Below are 20,050 nucleotides of genomic sequence, written 5' to 3' on the forward strand. Positions count from 1 at the left end.
TTATGCTGTAGTGACTTGACGCTAGGTTTCTTCAAATGTAAAGTCACTATACATTTTCAACTAATGATATGGACCCCAATGCAGTACTAAAAAAGAAACAGGAAAAAAATTTCAAGTTTGCATGTTTGACTGTTAGCATTTCTTTGATTTTGTCCCATGAAATCTCCAGAACTTTGTCTAATTTCCAGCATTTCCCTGAACTCTGAATCCATTCTTTACTTTCCCAAAGCTGAATCATTTATGAATGATTGCAACTTTGATGTAGCCAGTTATGACAATTTTTGAAGTTTTACAATATAAATATTACTTATATTACACCAAAATGCAATACTTGAGCTTTGTTTGGCCAATTCAAACTTTCATATATTAGTAGCACATTTTGCCCTGCCCCATTTCATATGCACCAAGTATTAACATCACATATATTAAGTCTGTTGCATGATGCATGTTATTGGTACACAAATGTTGGGGAAGGATAAAATGAATCAGAAAGTGTCAAAAGCACAGGGATTTGATAGTTGGAGTACATGCTTTTCACTTCTTTGTAAATGACCAATGATGAATATAAACTTCTACAGTTTATTCTTTATACTTAGAGCCAGATTGCTTGTTGTTAGCTATGACAACTTTTAGAGTCTGTTTTAGGTTGTTGCTTATGGTCCCTATATGTTTCTTGCTTAGTTTGGACAAATTGGTGTGGGTGATAATGTTGATCATTGCTCTCCAGTAGAAGTCAAATTTCCAGATGAACAGGTGATGTCATTTCTTAAAAAAATTATTTGCCTAAACTTCATTAGATGTTATGTTGAGCTTGTGGTATTATTTCTCCAGTGATGCCTTTCTGTGTTAGCCTTTGATAAAAATGAATTGTGAAGACAGATTAATAAAGCCGAGTAATTGGGTTAAGTACTGTTAATTATTGTCTTAGCTTGATCTGTGTTATCCAAGACTAAAACTCTTACATTTTCTAATTATTTTTTGCTGGCCTGTCTACAGAAAGTTGTCCAAATCTCATGTGGATGGAGGCACACTCTTGCTCTTACCGAAAGGAAAAAATGTTTTTTCATGGGGCAGGGGTACCACTGGCCAGCTGGGCCATGGAGATAGTTCTGACTGGTAATTGCATTTGCAACTGGGAAACTTTCTGAAATAGTGAGTTGTATTATCCTTTGATTATTTAGTCATAATTTAAAAGCTGTTCCGGTGCGCAAAGCAAGCACACTTAGACTGCGATGTGAAATCTTTGGTCTGCCTATCATTGTCAATTAAGGGAATCCTGATTTTCTTTGTAGATGGTTGAGAGATCATAACTTCCTTGGACTTCTAAGTTCTGACAATTTTGATAGTGCTGATGTTAAAGTAGCTTCGTCTTTTTTTTTTAAAAAAAAAAAATATTTTTAAAGATTTGAAATCATATTCACAATTGAGCAATGCCACACTGAATTTCAAACGATAGCATAGGTTTTAAACCAAGATATTAAGGAAAAGGAACCACTTAGTTGTGACATGATTCTTTTCATCATTCCTTGAAGAAAATATTTCTTTTCTTTGGAAAATGATATCTTGAGACTGCACCATGCTAAAGTAGCTGTTATGGAAACAGTAAATGTCCAGTCATGTTGGCAAATGTATTTTGTTATTTGGCTGGAATGATGCATTTGGCATTAAAAATGCCAGATCTATCACTTGCAAATTAATTTAGCATTTGATATGCTGATGTGAAATGTCAAATAGCCTTCATTACCGAAATTAAAGTAGAGTATATATGCCTCAAATTCTCATGGCATACTGTAATGATAAAATAAAAATTAAAACTAGTTAGAAGAGTTTTTTTGGGGGTTATTCTAGGATGGCAAGTCATTGAGGTGATTATCTGATGGCAAAGATGAAAACCCAACAAATGATGCTCGTTGATAAGATCAAATTCGAATATGGTGTATTACTAGTATTAGAGACAAGTTTTCCATAGATGAGCACATGGAGTGTGCTAAAGAAACCAGGGAGTTACTTGTGGCATAAGCTTGTCTTTTTTATGTTGTTTTATATAGCATGCTAATTGGTAACATCTAGGGCAGCATTTTTCGAAAATATAGCTGTTTGAAATTAGTCTGGAGGTATTTATGGTGGTTTAAAGAAATGAACACTTTAATAGGTTATGGTTGAATTGGAGTACTGCAACTTTTCTAGCATTGTACGTGGGGTTACGGATTTAATTGGAACTGAGGGAGAGGGATTTTCCTGGACAAATCACTTTGACTTTCTATCTTTTCTAGCAATGATAAAGAAATAATGATATGTCCATATTAAATTTCAAGTTGGATAGATAAAGCGGAGAAGCCACTGCAATCATTTATGAAATTTGCTAAATGCTATAGTGGCTAAGAAAATATTTATTAAACAATAAAAAATTGTAACATCCCGGCCCAGAATCAAACCCAAAACTTAAAAAAAAAAAAAAAAAAAAAAAAAAAGCGGAAGGAGACTCCCGAAGGGAGTCTTCTTCTCCGATGAATCCCAGATGGAAGGGGAGTCCTAGGATCATCCGAGCCCTAGGGACCCCTATAAATAAGCCTCTCCCTCTCTCAAGACCCTCCACCGGTGATCTTTGAGCCCGATTCCTCTCCTTTTCTCCGTAGAAGCCGCGGCAGCCTCTTCTCATGTTCGTCGGAAATTGAAGGTCAAAGAGGCCATCGGAGTTCAGGTAAGGGTTCAATCTTTCTTCTTCTCCCTCTTTCCTTTCTTTCCATGTTTTTAAACTCCTCGCCAGCCGTCAGGATCGCCGGAAAATCCATGAACAAGATAAATCCCTGTTTTGCTCTGTTTCGGCCGGATCCTCTCTTCTCTTTTTCGGCCACCGGTGCCGCCGGTTGCGGCGTTCCATCCCCGAGACCGGACCCCCATCTCCCTCTCTTCCTTCCCTGAAAATCTTGACCGCCGATAACCGGCCAATGACCGAAAAATAAAAAGAATAGGGGACGGTCCCCTATTTTTTTTTAGAAACCTCTTCTCCCGCCGGTCAAGTCTTGCCGCCGGCGATTCTTTGCTCTCGGTTGTCGGCCGTCGTTGCCGGATCTCCGGCCAAGCCGTCGGAGCCCGAGCCACCCTCTATTTCTTTCCCTGTTTTGGCCCAAAGGAAACCACGGGAAAAGAGAAGAAAAGAAAGAAGAAGAAGAAGAAAAGAAAAGAAAAGAAAAAGGAAAAAGAAAAAAAGAAAAGAAAAGAAAAAAAAGGAAAAAGAGAGAGAAAAATAAAAATAAAAATAAAATAAAAAAAGAAGAAGAGAGAAAAATTTTCTCTCTCTCCTCTCTCTACCTTCTCTCTCTATATTTTCTCTCTCTAGATTCTCTCTCTAGACTTTTCTCTCTCTTTACGGATTTTGTCTCTCTAGGATCTTTTCTTCCTCTCTGATTGCATCATGAACCCTAGGATAAAATTGAGATGAAAATAAGATGACCTGAGATTGCTTCGAAATTCGTGCGGTAGATCTGATCCCAGTCCGATTCTATTCGAAATTGTAACACTTGATTCATATTGAGTCACCCTAATAGGACCTCTGATGATCTCGATCATGAGTGCCTCATCGGAAGGATACGAAAGTTTCTCTCTCCACTCTCTCTCTACTTTCTCTCTCTAAAATTTTCTCTCTCTTCATGGATTTTCTCTCTCTAGAAGTCTTATGGATCAGTGGAGGATCTAGATACTTAGATAAATCTTAATTTTGATTAATCCTAAGAGAGGTCCTCGATCTGTGTTATTAGGATCGATTATCGGTAATTTCTCTATATGTGATCTTTATATTTGATCAGGGTTACGAAGAGATGATTGTCTGCAAATGATATCGAGTGAAATATTTTGTTAGAGAAATTCATAAATCAAAGAAGAACATTGATTTTTGTGCTCGGATCAATCATCGGTAAAGGTAAGAATCCCTGTACATGATCACTATTATATATATGCTATTTTACTGTTGGTCTTGCATTATTGGTTTTGCATTGTCGGATTTGAGATCGATGAATTTATTATATCTGAGATACTGTTATTTGATTTTGAGCATTAGTATGTTATGTCAATATATATGTATCAGAGATTGATGGCATGATTATATGGATATGACATATCTGAGTTGATTATAATGCAAGTCGGAATTGATTTGATGAAATCAATACATAATGATTAAATGGAAAGAAAGAGATATATAGACTAGCTCTGTCATATGGAATAGCCCGCCAGGAGCTTATGCCTGGGACAGCCCCCACTGGCTTACAGGTGGATCAGCCGGCCAGGAGCTCATGCCTAGGACAGCCCGCTAGAAGCTTATGCCTGGGACAGCCTCTCACGGGCTTTGGTACGTGGGACAGCCGGCCAGGAGCTCATCCTGGGACAGTCTTGAAAGACTTTTTAAATGGATTCGATCCGGATGATGACTGAGGTATAGAATTGGATAGTCCAGAACCAGAAAGAAAAGGTTAAAAATCATGTGATTATGAAAGGAGAAATGAAAGATAAGACATGAAATAATTGTTGAACAAAAGTGTTTCACCTGTTAACATATGATGATGCATCTATTTTGACAAGATAGAAAATTTATGAATATTTGCATTATTCTGGACATTGAACATGAGATTTTATATTTTATTGCTTATCCTAATTTTCAGACTATATTACTATATCAGTGTGATATGGAAATTCTTACTGGGCTGTAAAGCTCACACCCCTTTATCTTTCTTTTTCTTCTCAGAGTTATAGGATGCTTATGATTGGCTGTGGCCTGGACTTACGGGTGAGCAGAAGGATAAATAAGAGTGTCATAGTATCTGATCAGAGAATTGAAGAAATTTAAATTGTAATTGTGCAAGGTTTTATGAATTATTATTGAAATAAATTATTATGGATGATAAGGTTGTAATGATTTAATTTGGCCTTACATATTCTTTAGGGCTTGCTCTAAGGAGTGTGCGGCCATCACGTATCCGACCCGGGTGTTGGGTTCGGGGCGTGACAGAATGGTATCAGAGCTCAGGTTATGATCATTAAGGATTATAATATAAGTGATTTAAATATTACAGAGTAATAATAGAGCTTAGGTTATGATCATTGGAGATTACGATATAAATAATTAGGATATGATGGAATAATATCAGAGCTTAGGTTTAAGATCACTAAGATTATGAAGTGATATCAAAACCTTATGTAAGATCAGTAGGATGTGACAGAGTGGCATCTGAGCTTAGAGCTTAGGTTACGTTTATTTGGAGATAATGATACAAGTGATTAGGATATGATAGAACAGTACTAGAGCCCAAGTTTAGGGTCACTAGGGATTGTCATATAAGTGATATCAAAACTTTGGGATTATAATCACTAAAGTATGATTGATAATATCAGAGTTTAAGATTTTGATCATTAAAGGTATGATAAAATGATATTAGAGTTTAGGTTATGATCACTAGAAAATATGATTTAAGTGGTATTTGAGTTTAAGGTTATAATTATTCAGAATTGTAATTCTAGTGATATCTGAACTTAGGTTATGATCGTGAGGAACATGATAGATATAAAAGAGAAGATTCAATATTTAGATTTTGAATCAATAGATATTAAGATAAAATTTATATATAAGTGGCATATGATATTTATAATAGAATTGACGAGTTATATCTTAGATTTCAATTGGTAAGGTTGACCTAAGTATGAAAAGAGTTGACCTTGGAATGAAGTGGGAGGTATTGATAAATTATGTTGAATATACTAGAGGATTTTGGAATGTAAAACTTATATGATTGAAGATCATGATATTTTTTTTTAATTTCGGTGATAATTGTCTGAGCATTATGAATTTTGGACTTATCAAAGAAAGTTAATTAGGATATGGTCTAAGAAGAAATTACATAATATGAGAGAGAAATATTTTTGAACACTGAACCTATAAGAGGTCATATATGAAACTCAATCTTAGATGAAAAATATACTTAAATTTTATTATGAGAATATGAGATATACATTTTGGTGAAATCTTTGGTTAATCAAAATATCATATTCTGAATATGATTCCTTGATCTTTCAAGTTGCATTGAATTTCAAGTCAATAGTTTATTTTTCTAAGGGGATCAAAAGTATTTTGATATTGTTGTTGAATTAAAAAAGAAAAATTTATTTTGTCAGAGTATGATATACAGGTTATGATGAAATCTTTAATAATTCGTATTACCATCTTTGTATTAGATTTTTTTTAAATTTTTCTTGTGATTGTTGAAGATGGTGAAGTGTACTAATTGTTCAAGTCAAAGTTCAGATTTTTAAATTGAACTAAGACATCTTGCTAGTGCTAAATTTTGAATGACTTATACAAGGGACAAGATTTTGTATGGATTTATCGATTAATATTAAGGGTTGTGATGAAGAGAGCTCTATAAGAAATAATCAAGTTGATTCTACTTAAGGATGTTGGCTTGAGTTCTTTTAGTTGTCAAGTTAGAATTAATTCTTTTAAAAAGGAAGATTGATTTAGAAATTATCTAAATGATTGTAAGGTAAATCTAAGATTAACTCCAATTGATTCTAGATATGTTGGATTCTTGAAGAGTGATGAAACTTATGCAATGATTTCAAACATAGAAAGTGGATCAAGATTTAATTTTTATATGCTATACCCAAAGGTAGTAAAGATAAAGAAACTTAAAATTTTGCCCTAAGTCTTATATGAAATTTGAAGGTTAGATCTATCCTGGATTGATCTAACATATGAGGATATTTTTATCTTTGATAGCTTATATAATTTGATAAATTAAGATCAGAGTGTGCAGCAAAAGCGTGGTGGATTAAATTGATTAGAAATATTAATCTTTAAAATCAAAAGATATTATGATGAAATATATTAGTTGCAAATAAGGAAGGATTTTATTGATAATGAAAGGATGCTATAAATTTTGATCTAATCTGATCATCATAGCCTGATAATTTTTGTCAGTAGGTTGTTTCATTGTAGATAATGCCAAGAAATCCTAGATATCTCAAGTTTATTAACAGCTTGATAGTTCTGTTATCAGTTCAAACTTAGAATGTCCTGACATAGATCTCATATTTTTTTTTTAAATTTAATATTGTTACTCGAACTGATATAGAAGATTGAGATTTTTCTTAAGATGTGAGTCTACATATAAAATTTGTTAGAAGGTCAAGAGAAGAAAGAAATTGATGATTGTGAAGAATGTCCGATGTTTGATCTTTATTTATTTTCTATCAAGGATAGTCTGAGATAATTATGAATTTTGAGTGAAATGTATTAGACAAATAATGGTGGTATATTAATACAAGTCTAAAATGTTACGGTTCTTCAAAAAAGTTGAGAAATCAATAAGAGAAGATTAATTTAAAATTTCAAATAATTTTGTTATAACAAGATCATGAGAAATAAATAATATACAAGACATTATTGTAAGCTTGAGAATGACATGAAGAATGTATACTTTGAAATATATCTCAAACAATATAACTTAATTTCGAGGACGAAATTATTTGAAGGGGGGGAGAATGTAACATCCCGGCCCAGAATCAAGCCCAAAACCCAAAAAAAAAAAAAAATAGAGCGGAAGGAGACTCCCGAAGGGAGTCTTCTTCTCTGGTGAATCCCGGATGAAAGGGGAGTCCTAGGATCATCCGAGCCCTAGGGACCCCTATAAATAAGCCTCTCCCTCTCTCAAGACCCTCCACCGGTGATCTTCGAGCCCGATTCCTCTCCTTTTCTCCGTAGAAGCCGCGGCAGCCTCTTCTCGTGTTCGTCGAAAATTGAAGGTCAAAGAGGCCACCGGAGTTCAGGTAAGGGTTCAATCTTTCTTCCTCTCCCTCTTTCCTTTCTTTCCATGTTTTTAAACTCCTCACCGGCCGTCAGGATCGTCGGAAAATCCATGAACAAGATAAATCCCTGTTTTGCTCTGTTTCGGCCGGATCCTCTCTTCTCTTTTTCAGCCACCGGCGCTGCCGGTTGCGACGTCCCATCCCCAAGACCGGACCCCCATCTCCCTCTCTTCCTTCCCTGAAAATCTTGGCCGTCGATAACCGGCCAATGATCGGAAAATAAAAAGAATAGGGGACGGTCCCCCGTTTTTTTCAGAAACCTCTTCTCCCGCCGGTCAAGTCTTGCCGCCGGCGATTCCTTGCTCTCGGTTGTCGGCCGTCGTTGCTGGATCTCCGGTCAAGCCGTCGGAGCCCGAGCCACCCTCTATTTCTTTCCCTGTTTTGGCCCAAAGGAAACCACGGGAAAAGAGAAGAAAAGAAAGAAGAAGAAGAAGAAAAGAAAAGAAAAGAAAAAGGAAAAAGAAAAAAAGAAAAGAAAAGAAAAAAAAAAGAAAAAAGAGAAAGAGAAAAATAAAAATAAAAATAAAATAAAAAGAAGAAGAAGAGAGAAAAATTTTCTCTCTCTCCTCTCTCTACCTTCTCTCTCTATATTTTCTCTCTCTAGATTCTCTCTCTAGACTTTTCTCTCTCTTTACGAATTTTGTCTCTCTAGGATCTTTTCTTCCTCTCTGATTGCATCATGAACCCTAGGATAAAATTGAGATGAAAATAAGATGACCTGAGATTGCTCTGAAATTCGTGCGGTAGATCTGACCCCAGTCTGATTCTATTCGAAATTGTAACATTTGATTCATATTGAGTCACCCTGATAGGACCTCTGATGATCTCGATCATGAGTGCCTCATCGGAAGGATACGAAGGTTTCTCTCTCCACTCTCTCTCTACTTTCTCTCTCTAAAATTTTCTCTCTCTTCATGGATTTTCTTTCTCTAGAAGTCTTATGGAACAGTGGAGGATCTAGATACTTAGATAAATCTTAATTTTGATTAATCCTAAGAGAGGTCCTCGATCTGTGTTATTAGGATCGATTATCGGTAATTTCTCTATATGTGATCTTTATATTTGATCAGGGTTACGAAGAGATGATTGTCTGCAAATGATATCGAGTAAAATATTTTGTTAGAGAAATTCATAAATCAAAGAAGAACATTGATTTCTGTGCTCGGATCAATTATCGGTAAAGGTAAGAATCCCTGTACATGATCACTATTATATATATGCTATTTTACTGTTGGTCTTGCATTATTGATTTTGCATTGTCGGATTTGAGATCGATGAATTTATTATATCTGAGATACTGTTATTTGATTTTGAACATTAGTATGTTATGTCAATATATATGTATCAGAGATTGATGGCATGATTATATGGATATGACATATCTGAGTTGATCATAATGCAAGTCGGAATTGATTTGATGAAATCAATACATAATGATTAAATGGAAAGAAAGAGATATATGGACTAGCCTTGTCATATGGAATAGCCCGCCAGGAGCTTATGCCTGGGACAGCCCCCACTGGCTTACAGGTGGATCAGCCGGCCAGGAGCTCATGCCTGGGATAGCCCGCCAGGAGCTTATGCCTGGGACAGCCTCTCACGGGCTTTGGTACGTGGGACAGCCGGCCAGGAGCTCATCCTGGGACAGTCTTGAAAGACTTTTTAAATGGATTCGATCCGGATGATGACTGAGGTATAGAATTGGATAGTCCAGAACTAGAAAGAAAAAGGTTAAAAATCATGTGATTATGAAAGGAGAAATGAAAGATAAGACATGAAATAATTGTTGAACAAAAGTGTTTCACCTGTTAACATATGATGATGCATCTATTTTGACAAGATAGAAAATTTATGAATGTTTACATTATTCTGGACATTGAACATGAGATTTTATATTTTATTGCTTATCCTAATTTTCAAACTATATTACTATATCAGTGTGATATGGGAATTCTTACTGGGCTGTAAAGCTCACACCCCTTTATCTTTCTTTTTCTTCTCAGAGTTATAGGATGCTTATGATTGGCTGTGGCCTGGACTTACGGGTGAGCAGAAGGATAAATAAGAGTGTCATAGTATCTGATCAGAGAATTGAAAAAATTTAAATTGTAATTGTGCAAGGTTTTATGAATTATTATTGAAATAAATTATTATGGATGATAAGGTTGTAATGATTTAATTTGGCCTTGCATATTCTTTAGGGCTTGCTCTAAGGAGTGTGCGGCCATCACGTATCCGACCCGGGTATTGGGTTTGGGGCGTGACAGAATGGTATCAGAGCTCAGGTTATGATCATTAAGGATTATAATATAAGTGATTTAAATATTACAGAGTACTAATAGAGCTTAGGTTATGATCATTGGAGATTATGATATAAATAATTAGGATATGATGGAATAATATCAGAGCTTAGGTTTAAGATCACTAAGATTATGGAGTGATATCAAAACCTTATGTAGGATCAGTAGGATGTGACAGAGTGGCATCTGAGCTTAGAGCTTAGGTTACGTTTATTTGGAGACAATGATACAAGTGATTAGGATATGACAGAACAGTACTAGAGCCTAAGTTTAGGGTCACTAGGGATTGTCATATAAGTGATATCAAAATTTTTGGATTATAATCACTAAAGTATGATTGATAATATCAGAGTTTAAGATTTTGATCATTAAAGGTATGATAAAATGATATTAGAGTTTAAGTTATGATCACTAGAAAATATGATTTAAGTGGTATTTGAGTTTAAGGTTATAATTATTAAGAATTGTAATTCTAGTGATATCTGAACTTAGGTTATGATCGTGAGGAACATGATAGATATAAAAGAGAAGATTCAATATTTAGATTTTGAATCAATAGATATTAAGATAAAATTTATATATAAGTGGCATATGATATCTATAATAGAATTGATGAGTTATATCTTAGATTTCAATTGGTAAGGTTGACCTAAGTATGAAAAGAGTTGACCTTGGAATGAAGTGGGAGGTATTGATAAGTTATGTTGAATATACTAGAGGATTTGGGAATGTAAAACTTATATGATTGAAGATCATGATATTTTTTTTTAATTTCGGTGATAATTGTCTAAGCATTATGAATTTTGGACTTATCAAAGAAAGTTAATTAGGATATGGTCTAAGAAGAAATTACATCATATGAGAGAGAAATATTTTTGAACACTGAACCTATAAGAGGTCATATATGAAACTCAATCTTAGATGAAAAATATACTTAAATTTTATTATGAGAATATGAGATACACATTTTGATGAAATCTTTGGTTAATCAAAATATCATATTCTGAATATGATTCCTTGATCTTTCAAGTTGCATTGAATTTCAAGTCAATAGTTTATTTTTCTAAGGGGATCAAAAGTATTTTGATATTGTTGTTAAATTAAAGAAAAAAAATTTATTTTGTCAGAGTATGATATACAGGTTATGATGAAATCTTTAATAATTCGTATTACCATCTTTGTATTTGATTTTTTTTAAATTTTTCTTGTGATTGTTGAAGATGGTGAAGTGTACTAATTGTTCAAGTCAAAGTTCGGATTTTTAAATTGAACTAAGACATCTTGCTAGTGCTAAATTTTGAATGACTTATACAAGGGACAAGATTTTGTATGGATTTATCGATTAATATTAAGGGTTATGATGAAGAGAGCTCTATAAGAAATAATCAAGTTGATTCTACTTAAGGATGTTGGCTTGAGTTCTTTTAGTTGTCAAGTTAGAATTAATTCTTTTAAAAAGGAAGATTGATTTAGAAATTATCTAAATGATTGTAAGGTAAATCTAAGATTAACTCCAATTGATTCTAGATATGTTGGATTCTTGAAGAGTGATGAAACTTATGCAATGATTTCAAACATAGAAAGTGGATCAAGATTTAATTTTTATATGCTATACCCAAAGGTAGTAAAGATAAAGAAACTTAAAATTTTGCCCTAAGTCTTATATGAAATTTGAAGGTTAGATCTATCCTGGATTGATCTAACATATGAGGATATTTTTATCTTTGATAGACTTATATAATTTGATAAATTAAGATCAGAGTGTGCAGCAAAAGCGTGGTGGATTAAATTGATTAGAAATATTAATCTTTAAAATCAAAAGATATTATGATAAAATATATTAGTTGTAAATAAGAAAGGATTTTATTGATAATGAAAGGATGCTATAAATTTTGATCTAATCTGATCATCATAGCCTGATAATTTTTGTCAGTAGGTTGTTTCATTGTAGATAATGCCAAGAAATCCTAGATATCTCAAGTTTATTAACAGCTTGATAGTTCTGTTATCAGTTCAAACTTAGAATGTCCTGACATAGATCTCATATTTTTTTTAAAATTTAATATTGTTACTCGAACTGATATAGAAGATTGAGATTTTTCTTAAGATAAGAGTCTACATATAAAATTTGTTAGAAGGTCAAGAGAAGAAAGAAATCGATGATTGTGAAGAATGCCCGATGTTTGATCTTTATTTATTTTCTGTCAAGGGTAGTCTGAGATAATTATGAATTTCGAGTGAAATGTATTAGACAAATAATGGTGGTATATTAATACAAGTCTAAAATGTTACGGTTCTTCGAAAAAGTTGAGAAATCAATAAGAGAAGATGAATTTGAAATTTCAAATAATTTTGTTATAACAAGATCATGAGAAATAAATAATATACAAGACATTATTGTAAGCTTGAGAATGACATGAAGAATGTATACTTTGAAATATATCTCAAACAACATAACTTAATTTCGAGGATGAAATTATTTGAAGGGGGAGAATGTAACATCCCGGCCCAGAATCAATCCCAAAACCCAAAAAAAAAAAAAAAAAAAACAGAGCGGAAGGAGACTCCCGAAGGGAGTCTTCTTCTCCGGTGAATCCCGGATGGAAGGGGAGTCCTAGGATCATCCGAGCCCTAGGGACCCCTATAAATAAGCCTCTCCCTCTCTCAAGACCCTCCACCGGTGATCTTCAAGCCCGATTCCTCTCCTTTTCTCCGTAGAAGCCGCGGCAGCCTCTTCTCGTGTTCGTCGGAAGTTGAAGGTCAAAGAGGCCATCGGAGTTCAGGTAAGGGTTCAATCTTTCTTCCTCTCCCTCTTTCCTTTCTTTCCATGTTTTTAAACTCCTCGTCGGCCGTCAGGATCGTCGGAAAATCCATGAACAAGATAAATCCCTGTTTTGCTCTGTTTCAGTCGGATCCTCTCTTCTCTTTTTCGGCCACCGACGCCGCCGGTTGCGGCGTCCCATCCCCGAGACCGGACCCCCATCTCCCTCTCTTCCTTCCCTGAAAATCTTGGCCGCCGATAACCGGCCAATGACCGAAAAATAAAAAGAATAGGGGACGGTCCCCTATTTTTTTTTAGAAACCTCTTCTCCCGCCGGTCAAGTCTTGCCGCCGGCGATTCCTTGCTCTCGATTGTCGGCCGTCGTTGTCGGATCTCCGACCAAGCCGCCGAAGCTCGAGCCACCCTCTATTTCTTTCCCTGTTTTGGCCCAAAGGAAACCATGGGAAAAGAGAAGAAAAGAAAGAAGAAGAAGAAGAAAAGAAAAGAAAAGAAAAAGGAAAAAGAAAAAAAGAAAAGAAAAGAAAAAAAAGAAAAAAGAGAAAGAGAAAAATAAAAATAAAAATAAAATAAAAAGAAGAAGAAGAGAGAAAAATTTTCTCTCTCCTCTCTCTACCTTCTCTCTCTATATTTTCTCTCTCTAGATTCTCTCTCTAGACTTTTCTCTCTCTTTACGGATTTTGTCTCTCTAGGATCTTTTCTTCCTTTCTGATTGCATCATGAACCCTAGGATAAAATTGAGATGAAAATAAGATGACCTGAGATTGCTCTGAAATTCGTGCGGTAGATCTGATCCCAGTCCGATTCTATTCGAAATTATAATACTTGATTCATATTGAGTCACCCTGATAGAACCTCTGATGATCTCGATCATGAGTGCCTCATCGGAAGGATACGAAAGTTTCTCTCTCCACTCTCTCTCTACTTTCTCTCTCTAGAATTTTCTCTCTCTTCATGGATTTTCTCTCTCTAGAAGTCTTATGGATCAGTGGAGGATCTAGATACTTAGATAAATCTTAATTTTGATTAATCCTAAGAGAGGTCCTCGATCTGTGTTATTAGGATCGATTATCGGTAATTTTTCTATATGTGATCTTTATATTTGATCAGGGTTACGAAGAGATGATTGTCTGCAAATGATATCGAGTAGAAAATTTTGTTAGAGAAATTCATAAATCAAAGAAGAACATTGATTTCTGTGCTCGGACAATCATCGGTAAAGGTAAGAATCCCTGTACATGATCACTATTATATATATGCTATTTTACTGTTGGTCTTGCATTATTGGTTTTGCATTGTCGGATTTGAGATCGATGAATTTATTATATCTTAGATACTGTTATTTGATTTTGAGCATTAGTATGTTATGTCAATATATATATATCAGAGATTGATGGCATGATTATATGGATATGACATATCTGAGTTGATCATAATGCAAGTCGGAATTGATTTGATGAAATCAATACATAATGATTAAATGGAAAGAGAGAGATATATGGACTAGCCTTGTCATATGGAATAGTCCGCCAGGAGCTTATGCCTGGGACAGCCCCCACTGGTTTACAGGTGGATCAGCCGGCCAGGAGCTCATGCCTGGGACAGCCCGCCAGGAGCTTATGTCTGGGACAGCCTCTCACGGGCTTTGGTACGTGGGACAGCCGGCCAGGAGCTCATCCTGGGACAGTCTTGAAAGACTTTTTAAATGGATTCGATCCGGATGATGACTGAGGTATAGAATTGGATAGTCCAGAACCAGAAAGAAAAGGTTAAAAATCATGTGATTATGAAAGGAGAAATGAAAGATAAGACATGAAATAATTGTTGAACAAAAGTGTTTCACCTGTTAACATATGATGATGCATCTATTTTGACAAGACAGAAAATTTATGAATGTTTGCATTATTCTGGACATTGAACATGAGATTTTATATTTTATTGCTTATCCTAATTTTCAGACTATATTACTATATCAGTGTGATATGGGAATTCTTACTGGGCTGTAAAGCTCACATCCCTTTATCTTTCTTTTTCTTCTCAGAGTTATAGGATGCTTATGATTGGCTGTGGCTTGGACTTACGGGTGAGCAGAAGGATAAATAAGAGTGTCATAGTATCTGATCAGAGAATTGAAGAAATTTAAATTGTAATTGTGCAAGGTTTTATGAATTATTGTTGAAATAAATTATTATGGATGATAAGGTTGTAATGATTTAATTTGGCCTTGCATATTCTTTAGGGCTTGCTCTAAGGAGTGTGCGGCCATCACGTATCCGACCCGGGTGTTGGGTTCGGGGCGTGACAAAAATTAACCTTATTATATAGATCAAGAATTTAGCTAACCCTAATTAATAGGATAATGATTGTATTTGTCTTTATATTCCTAAAGTATACCCAACTTATGCAATCTGACATGTTCTGCTAAATATGGAAGTTTAATGTCTAGGATTATTGACTTTGATCCTGTCCCTAATGATGCTGCCTTGCATCAGTTGCTGGTCTACCTCAAAATTTTGTTTCTGTGACAAAATGGAACAAAAAGTTGATTGGCTATAAGAGACAATTAAGAACAACAAATTCATATAGAAAACCTTAACAATATTATTTTTGGTTGGTGACTTGAAGGAATACTCCCAAAATGATAGAGGTTTTAAGCATGGATGGGTCTGCTTGCAAGCAGATGGAGTCATCACAAGTGGATTCCTTGTCAGGTTGAGATATGCAGAACTTCTCCTTGCTTTAGAGATTGTGATATCATACTACAGATCTCTTAATATACTTACTTGTGCTTCTTTCCTGTGTCTGACAGGAAAGGTCTGGGTTTCACCATCTGAAAGATACGCTATTGTTCCTGATGAAACTGTAAGTTCAGCTATTGTTGATGGGACTGAATTATATCCAGTTGAAACCAAAATCAAACATTTATAAGCGTGGCCTAAATTGTCCATCAATTGTTTAGTTCAATCTGGCGATGACATTTGATATTACTGAATTGTTTTTAGTAACTGCTATAGATTTTTATATAGATGTGGTTAATGGATAGGCAACTAAGCAGACTGAAATTTTCATGTAGGTTACAAAACAAGCAGCAAATCCAGTCAGAGGCAATGGGAATGATGCAAGCGTACCCGAGAAGGATGTCAAGAGAATTAGACTCCAGTTAGTTTTTGTGCCTTTCCCTATTTATTTTGCATGGCGTTTCAACATGTTTCTCCTGCAAGAAACTGATGCTTTTGTTCTTTCTAAGTAGATTATATCTAGTTCATTTTCCAGTTTTCTTCATCTTTCATGGATCTTTAGCTGTCTATATGGTGCCAGTACTCTTTCCATTTTTAAATGAAGTTAATTTTGCAAAATCCATGTTTGCGTTCAGTGGGTTGCACAATGAAATTGTCATAGTATACGATTAAAGTAGTTCGATTTTACAACGACATTGGCAGAAACTGCTTTTTTAGGGGGTCATTGTTTGTTGTAATGGGAATAGGTTTGGGCTGACAAGCCTAATGGACAGGTTCAATTCCTGGGATGGTCATTTTATTTATTAAAAAAAAAAAACAAAAACAAAAAGCCGGGGTTAGGTCTATGACTGGGTAATTGCCTTTTATTGCTAGAAACTGCATTTTAGGTCTTTGACGTGTTTTTAACTGCAGTTCTCTTCTATAAGAGGGTAACATGCAATCAATTTTTATCATAAAAGTGAATGAGAGAAATGCATTTTTCTCCTTTCGTCTCTTAACAAAAGAAACCATATTCTTCCTCCTGAAGATGGAGTCACTCAGAAATTTGGCTCTAAATTATTGCTTTGATGTGATGTCTTTTATACACAAATTTAATTTGGCTTCCCCAAGACCTGAGAACGTGAAGGAAACAATATTGAATTCATTATACCAGGGGGCTAGTTTCTGGTCTTCCAGATGAAGATCTTCAAAATAATTCATAGAATTAACTTGCTGATGGAGACTTTCGTAGAAATATGAAGCTTTCTGAAGAATGAATCTCTTACCAGGTGGCAGAAGGGAGAAGAGTCAAAAGGATGATACATCAGAAATTATATGCTTACAGCCATTGGTTACCTAAGAACTAGCTGAACTGACAATGTGATTTATTAGACTTGGCTTCGATGCAGCCAAAGGTTAATGGAGAAAGAAATAGAAAAATGATGACCATTCAGAAACATGGCAGACATTGGAAAAAAAAAAAAAAACATAATTCAATAATGGTCTTGGTAATGCAGGGTCCTCAGACAAGTTACTTGGGACCGATCCAAATGTGGGAAAATGGGATAAAAATGGATGAAAGGTGCTTGGGACCGATCCAAATGTGGGAGACAAATAGATGAAAGGTAATGAACAGATTCTGGTGTAGGATAGATGTGCAAGGGTCAAGCATCAACAATTTTCTTTGGAGGGATGTACACCAATAAACATTTGGATGTCATAATTTGTTGTAGGAGACTAACATGCTTCAGGAGATCTAAGTCACATGTGGAAGTCATTTACATGTGCGAACCACATTACTTAAGGTAGGATCAGGTCACATTCCTCAGGCAATATAACAGTTTTCTAAGCAGGATTTTTGAAAAGCAAACCAGCAAGCCTTTCTGAAACCTCATTTGTTTAGGTTTACTGGTAACCTCTTTTAGTACTGATAACCGAAAATCCATGTACCTTTTTGTAAAACATGTTTGATGTCAGGATTTTGTGCTAAATTGTTACTGGGAAACTTTAGAACTGAAAAAAGCCTGAGGTTTGGTAACTTCCCGTGTGTCTTAGAGAAAGTGATCGTCCTTGTAGTTGACAGATTGAAAGTTTTGAACTTACATCTTCAATCTAAATTTTCCCCTTTCCATGGTAGATTTCTAGCCATTCCATTCTCTCTTATCTTTGTAATTCATTCATTGCTTCTGGCCACAGTTCCATTTTAATCAGACTTCATCTTCTAAAAGATTTCTCATCATATTCTGAACCCTAAATGAGGGAGAATAAAGAAAAAGAATCCTCGTATCTTCTCACATGCTGTACCTGGACTTTCTTACATGAGAACTATGCTTATGGATCTAGTTTAGGCATGCTCTATAGCTGAATGTACTTCAAACCAGTATTTATAAAAATTAAAAAAATGGCATCTTTGTGTACATAGAATCAAAATAAGCATCCATGTAACACATATTTTTAAAACAATAGTGTTGGGATATACCGACCGACGACCTCGACCCCGACTGGCCGACCGACCGACTCCGACAGACGACTCCGACTGGCCGACCCCGACTGGCCGACTGACTGGCCGACCGACCGACTCCGACGGACGACTCCGACTGGCCGGCCGACCGACTGGCCGACTGACCGACTGGCCGACTCCGACGGACGACCCCGACTGGCTGACCGACTGGCCGACCGGTCGACTCCGACGGCCGACCGACCGACTGGCCGACTCCGACCGACTCCGACGGCCGACCGACCGACTGAACCCAGAGGTCCGATGGCCGACTCACGGAAGGCTCGCCGGCCAACGGAGGGGCCCGACACCACTCAGCTGGCTACCGACTTTGGGTCGGTCGGCTCCTCCAACTGCCGTACAGCCGCCAGACCTTGTCAGTTCTGACAGCGACATACGGCACGGCTACCTAGGGGCATTGTCCCGCCGAGGGCATTGTCAACCCTGGTGATTTGACAGTCGCACGGCGACGTGACACTTTCACGGCGACTCTGACAGTCCACAGTGAGTTGACAGTTCCTCACTTGTCCGCGCCATTAATGACGGCGCCATACCGTGCTCCACTATATAAACCGGGGAAGGCAACAGTGCAAGGGATCGATCCGCTCCGTCTCTCCCGAAAACACAGGCTCGCTCCTCTCTCTCTCTCTCTCAGAGCTCTCTGTCTACATTTCACTGTTGCCCAGTCACCTCTCTGACTTGACCGTCGGAGGGTCCCCGCCGGAGCCGCCTCCGGTCAGTGCGGACTTCATTTTGCAGGTGCACGCTCCCTGACGATCGGACGACGAGGCGATTGGCCGCAACAGATTGGCGCGCCAGGAAGGGGGACAGCATGACAAAGACAAGAGCTCAACGATCGAGGATCACTGGGTCGACGAGGCGCTCTTCCCGCCGGGAAGAGGCCTCCCCGCCTCCATCGGCGGCGGAGGCTAGCTCTCCGCGCCCTGCAGTGACCGCGGAGGCCCAGATTGCGGCCATCGTACGGCAGATGACCGTACTGACCGACGCAGTCAAAAGCCTCCAGCAGCAACCGGCGGCCCGACCTATGCCTTCCAGGAGCAGCCGCCGACGACCGCGCCGATCCCTGTCGCCTCCATGCGAGCGCCCCCAACAGCGCTCCCACGGAGAAGAGGAGGGACGACCATGGCGCGACGACCGACGGTCCCAGCGGCCCTCTCCCTCCCCGTTGGAACGGGCAAGGAAGGAGAAGCGGCCGCGCACGCCGTCGGCCTCCCTCTCGGAATCTTCTGGAGACTCCACTCCTGGGGTCTCCCAGCATCGACGAGTGGACGACTACGAGCGCCGGTTCGAGGAAATCGACCGCCGACTCGCCCAGGTGCAGATGGACGGCCAGAAGTCTTCGAACGACGTCGACTTTCAGACCGCCCAACCTCTCTCCCGACTCATCCTCGACGAACCGATCCCCAGTCGGTTCAAGATGCCACATGTGGAGTCTTACGACGGCTCCACCGACCCAATCGACCATCTGGAAAGCTACAAAGTTCTCATGACGATTCAAGGGGCAACCGACGCTCTCCTTTGCATCGGCTTCCCCGCCACGCTCCGCAAAGCTGCCAGGGCCTGGTACTCCGGTCTTCGATCGGGAAGTATCCACTCCTTCGGACAGCTCGAGCATTCCTTCGTGGTCCATTTCAGCACCAGTCGGAAGCCGCCACGAACCTCGGACAGTCTTTTCTCCCTCAAGCAGAGAGAAAATGAGACTCTACGACACTTCGTGATGCGATTCAACGCGGCCACGCTTGAGGTCCGGGACCTCAACGAAGACATGGCAATCTCAGCCATGAAGCGGGGGCTGAGGGCGTCCCGATTCACCTACTCCCTGGACAAAATCCTCCCCCGAACATACGCCGAACTGCTGGAGCGCGCGTACAAGTACATGCGC

General features: G+C 37.7%; 1 protein-coding gene across 1 annotated transcript; it reads left to right on the forward strand.

Annotated features, from left to right (window-relative positions):
• Positions 1 to 750: 750 nt before the first annotated feature.
• LOC140854776 (ultraviolet-B receptor UVR8-like) lies at positions 751 to 16,240 on the forward strand. Its single transcript, XM_073250826.1, has 4 exons — positions 751 to 1,152; positions 15,559 to 15,644; positions 15,743 to 15,795; positions 16,007 to 16,240. The coding sequence occupies exons 2-4, from the start codon at positions 15,572 to 15,574 to the stop codon at positions 16,181 to 16,183; spliced, it is 303 nt and encodes a 100-aa protein (XP_073106927.1). The 5' UTR covers positions 751 to 1,152; positions 15,559 to 15,571; the 3' UTR covers positions 16,184 to 16,240.
• Positions 16,241 to 20,050: the final 3,810 nt, after the last annotated feature.

This window comes from Elaeis guineensis, chromosome 1 (genome assembly GCF_000442705.2).
Source record: "Elaeis guineensis isolate ETL-2024a chromosome 1, EG11, whole genome shotgun sequence".
NCBI classification, from domain to species: domain Eukaryota; kingdom Viridiplantae; phylum Streptophyta; class Magnoliopsida; order Arecales; family Arecaceae; genus Elaeis; species Elaeis guineensis.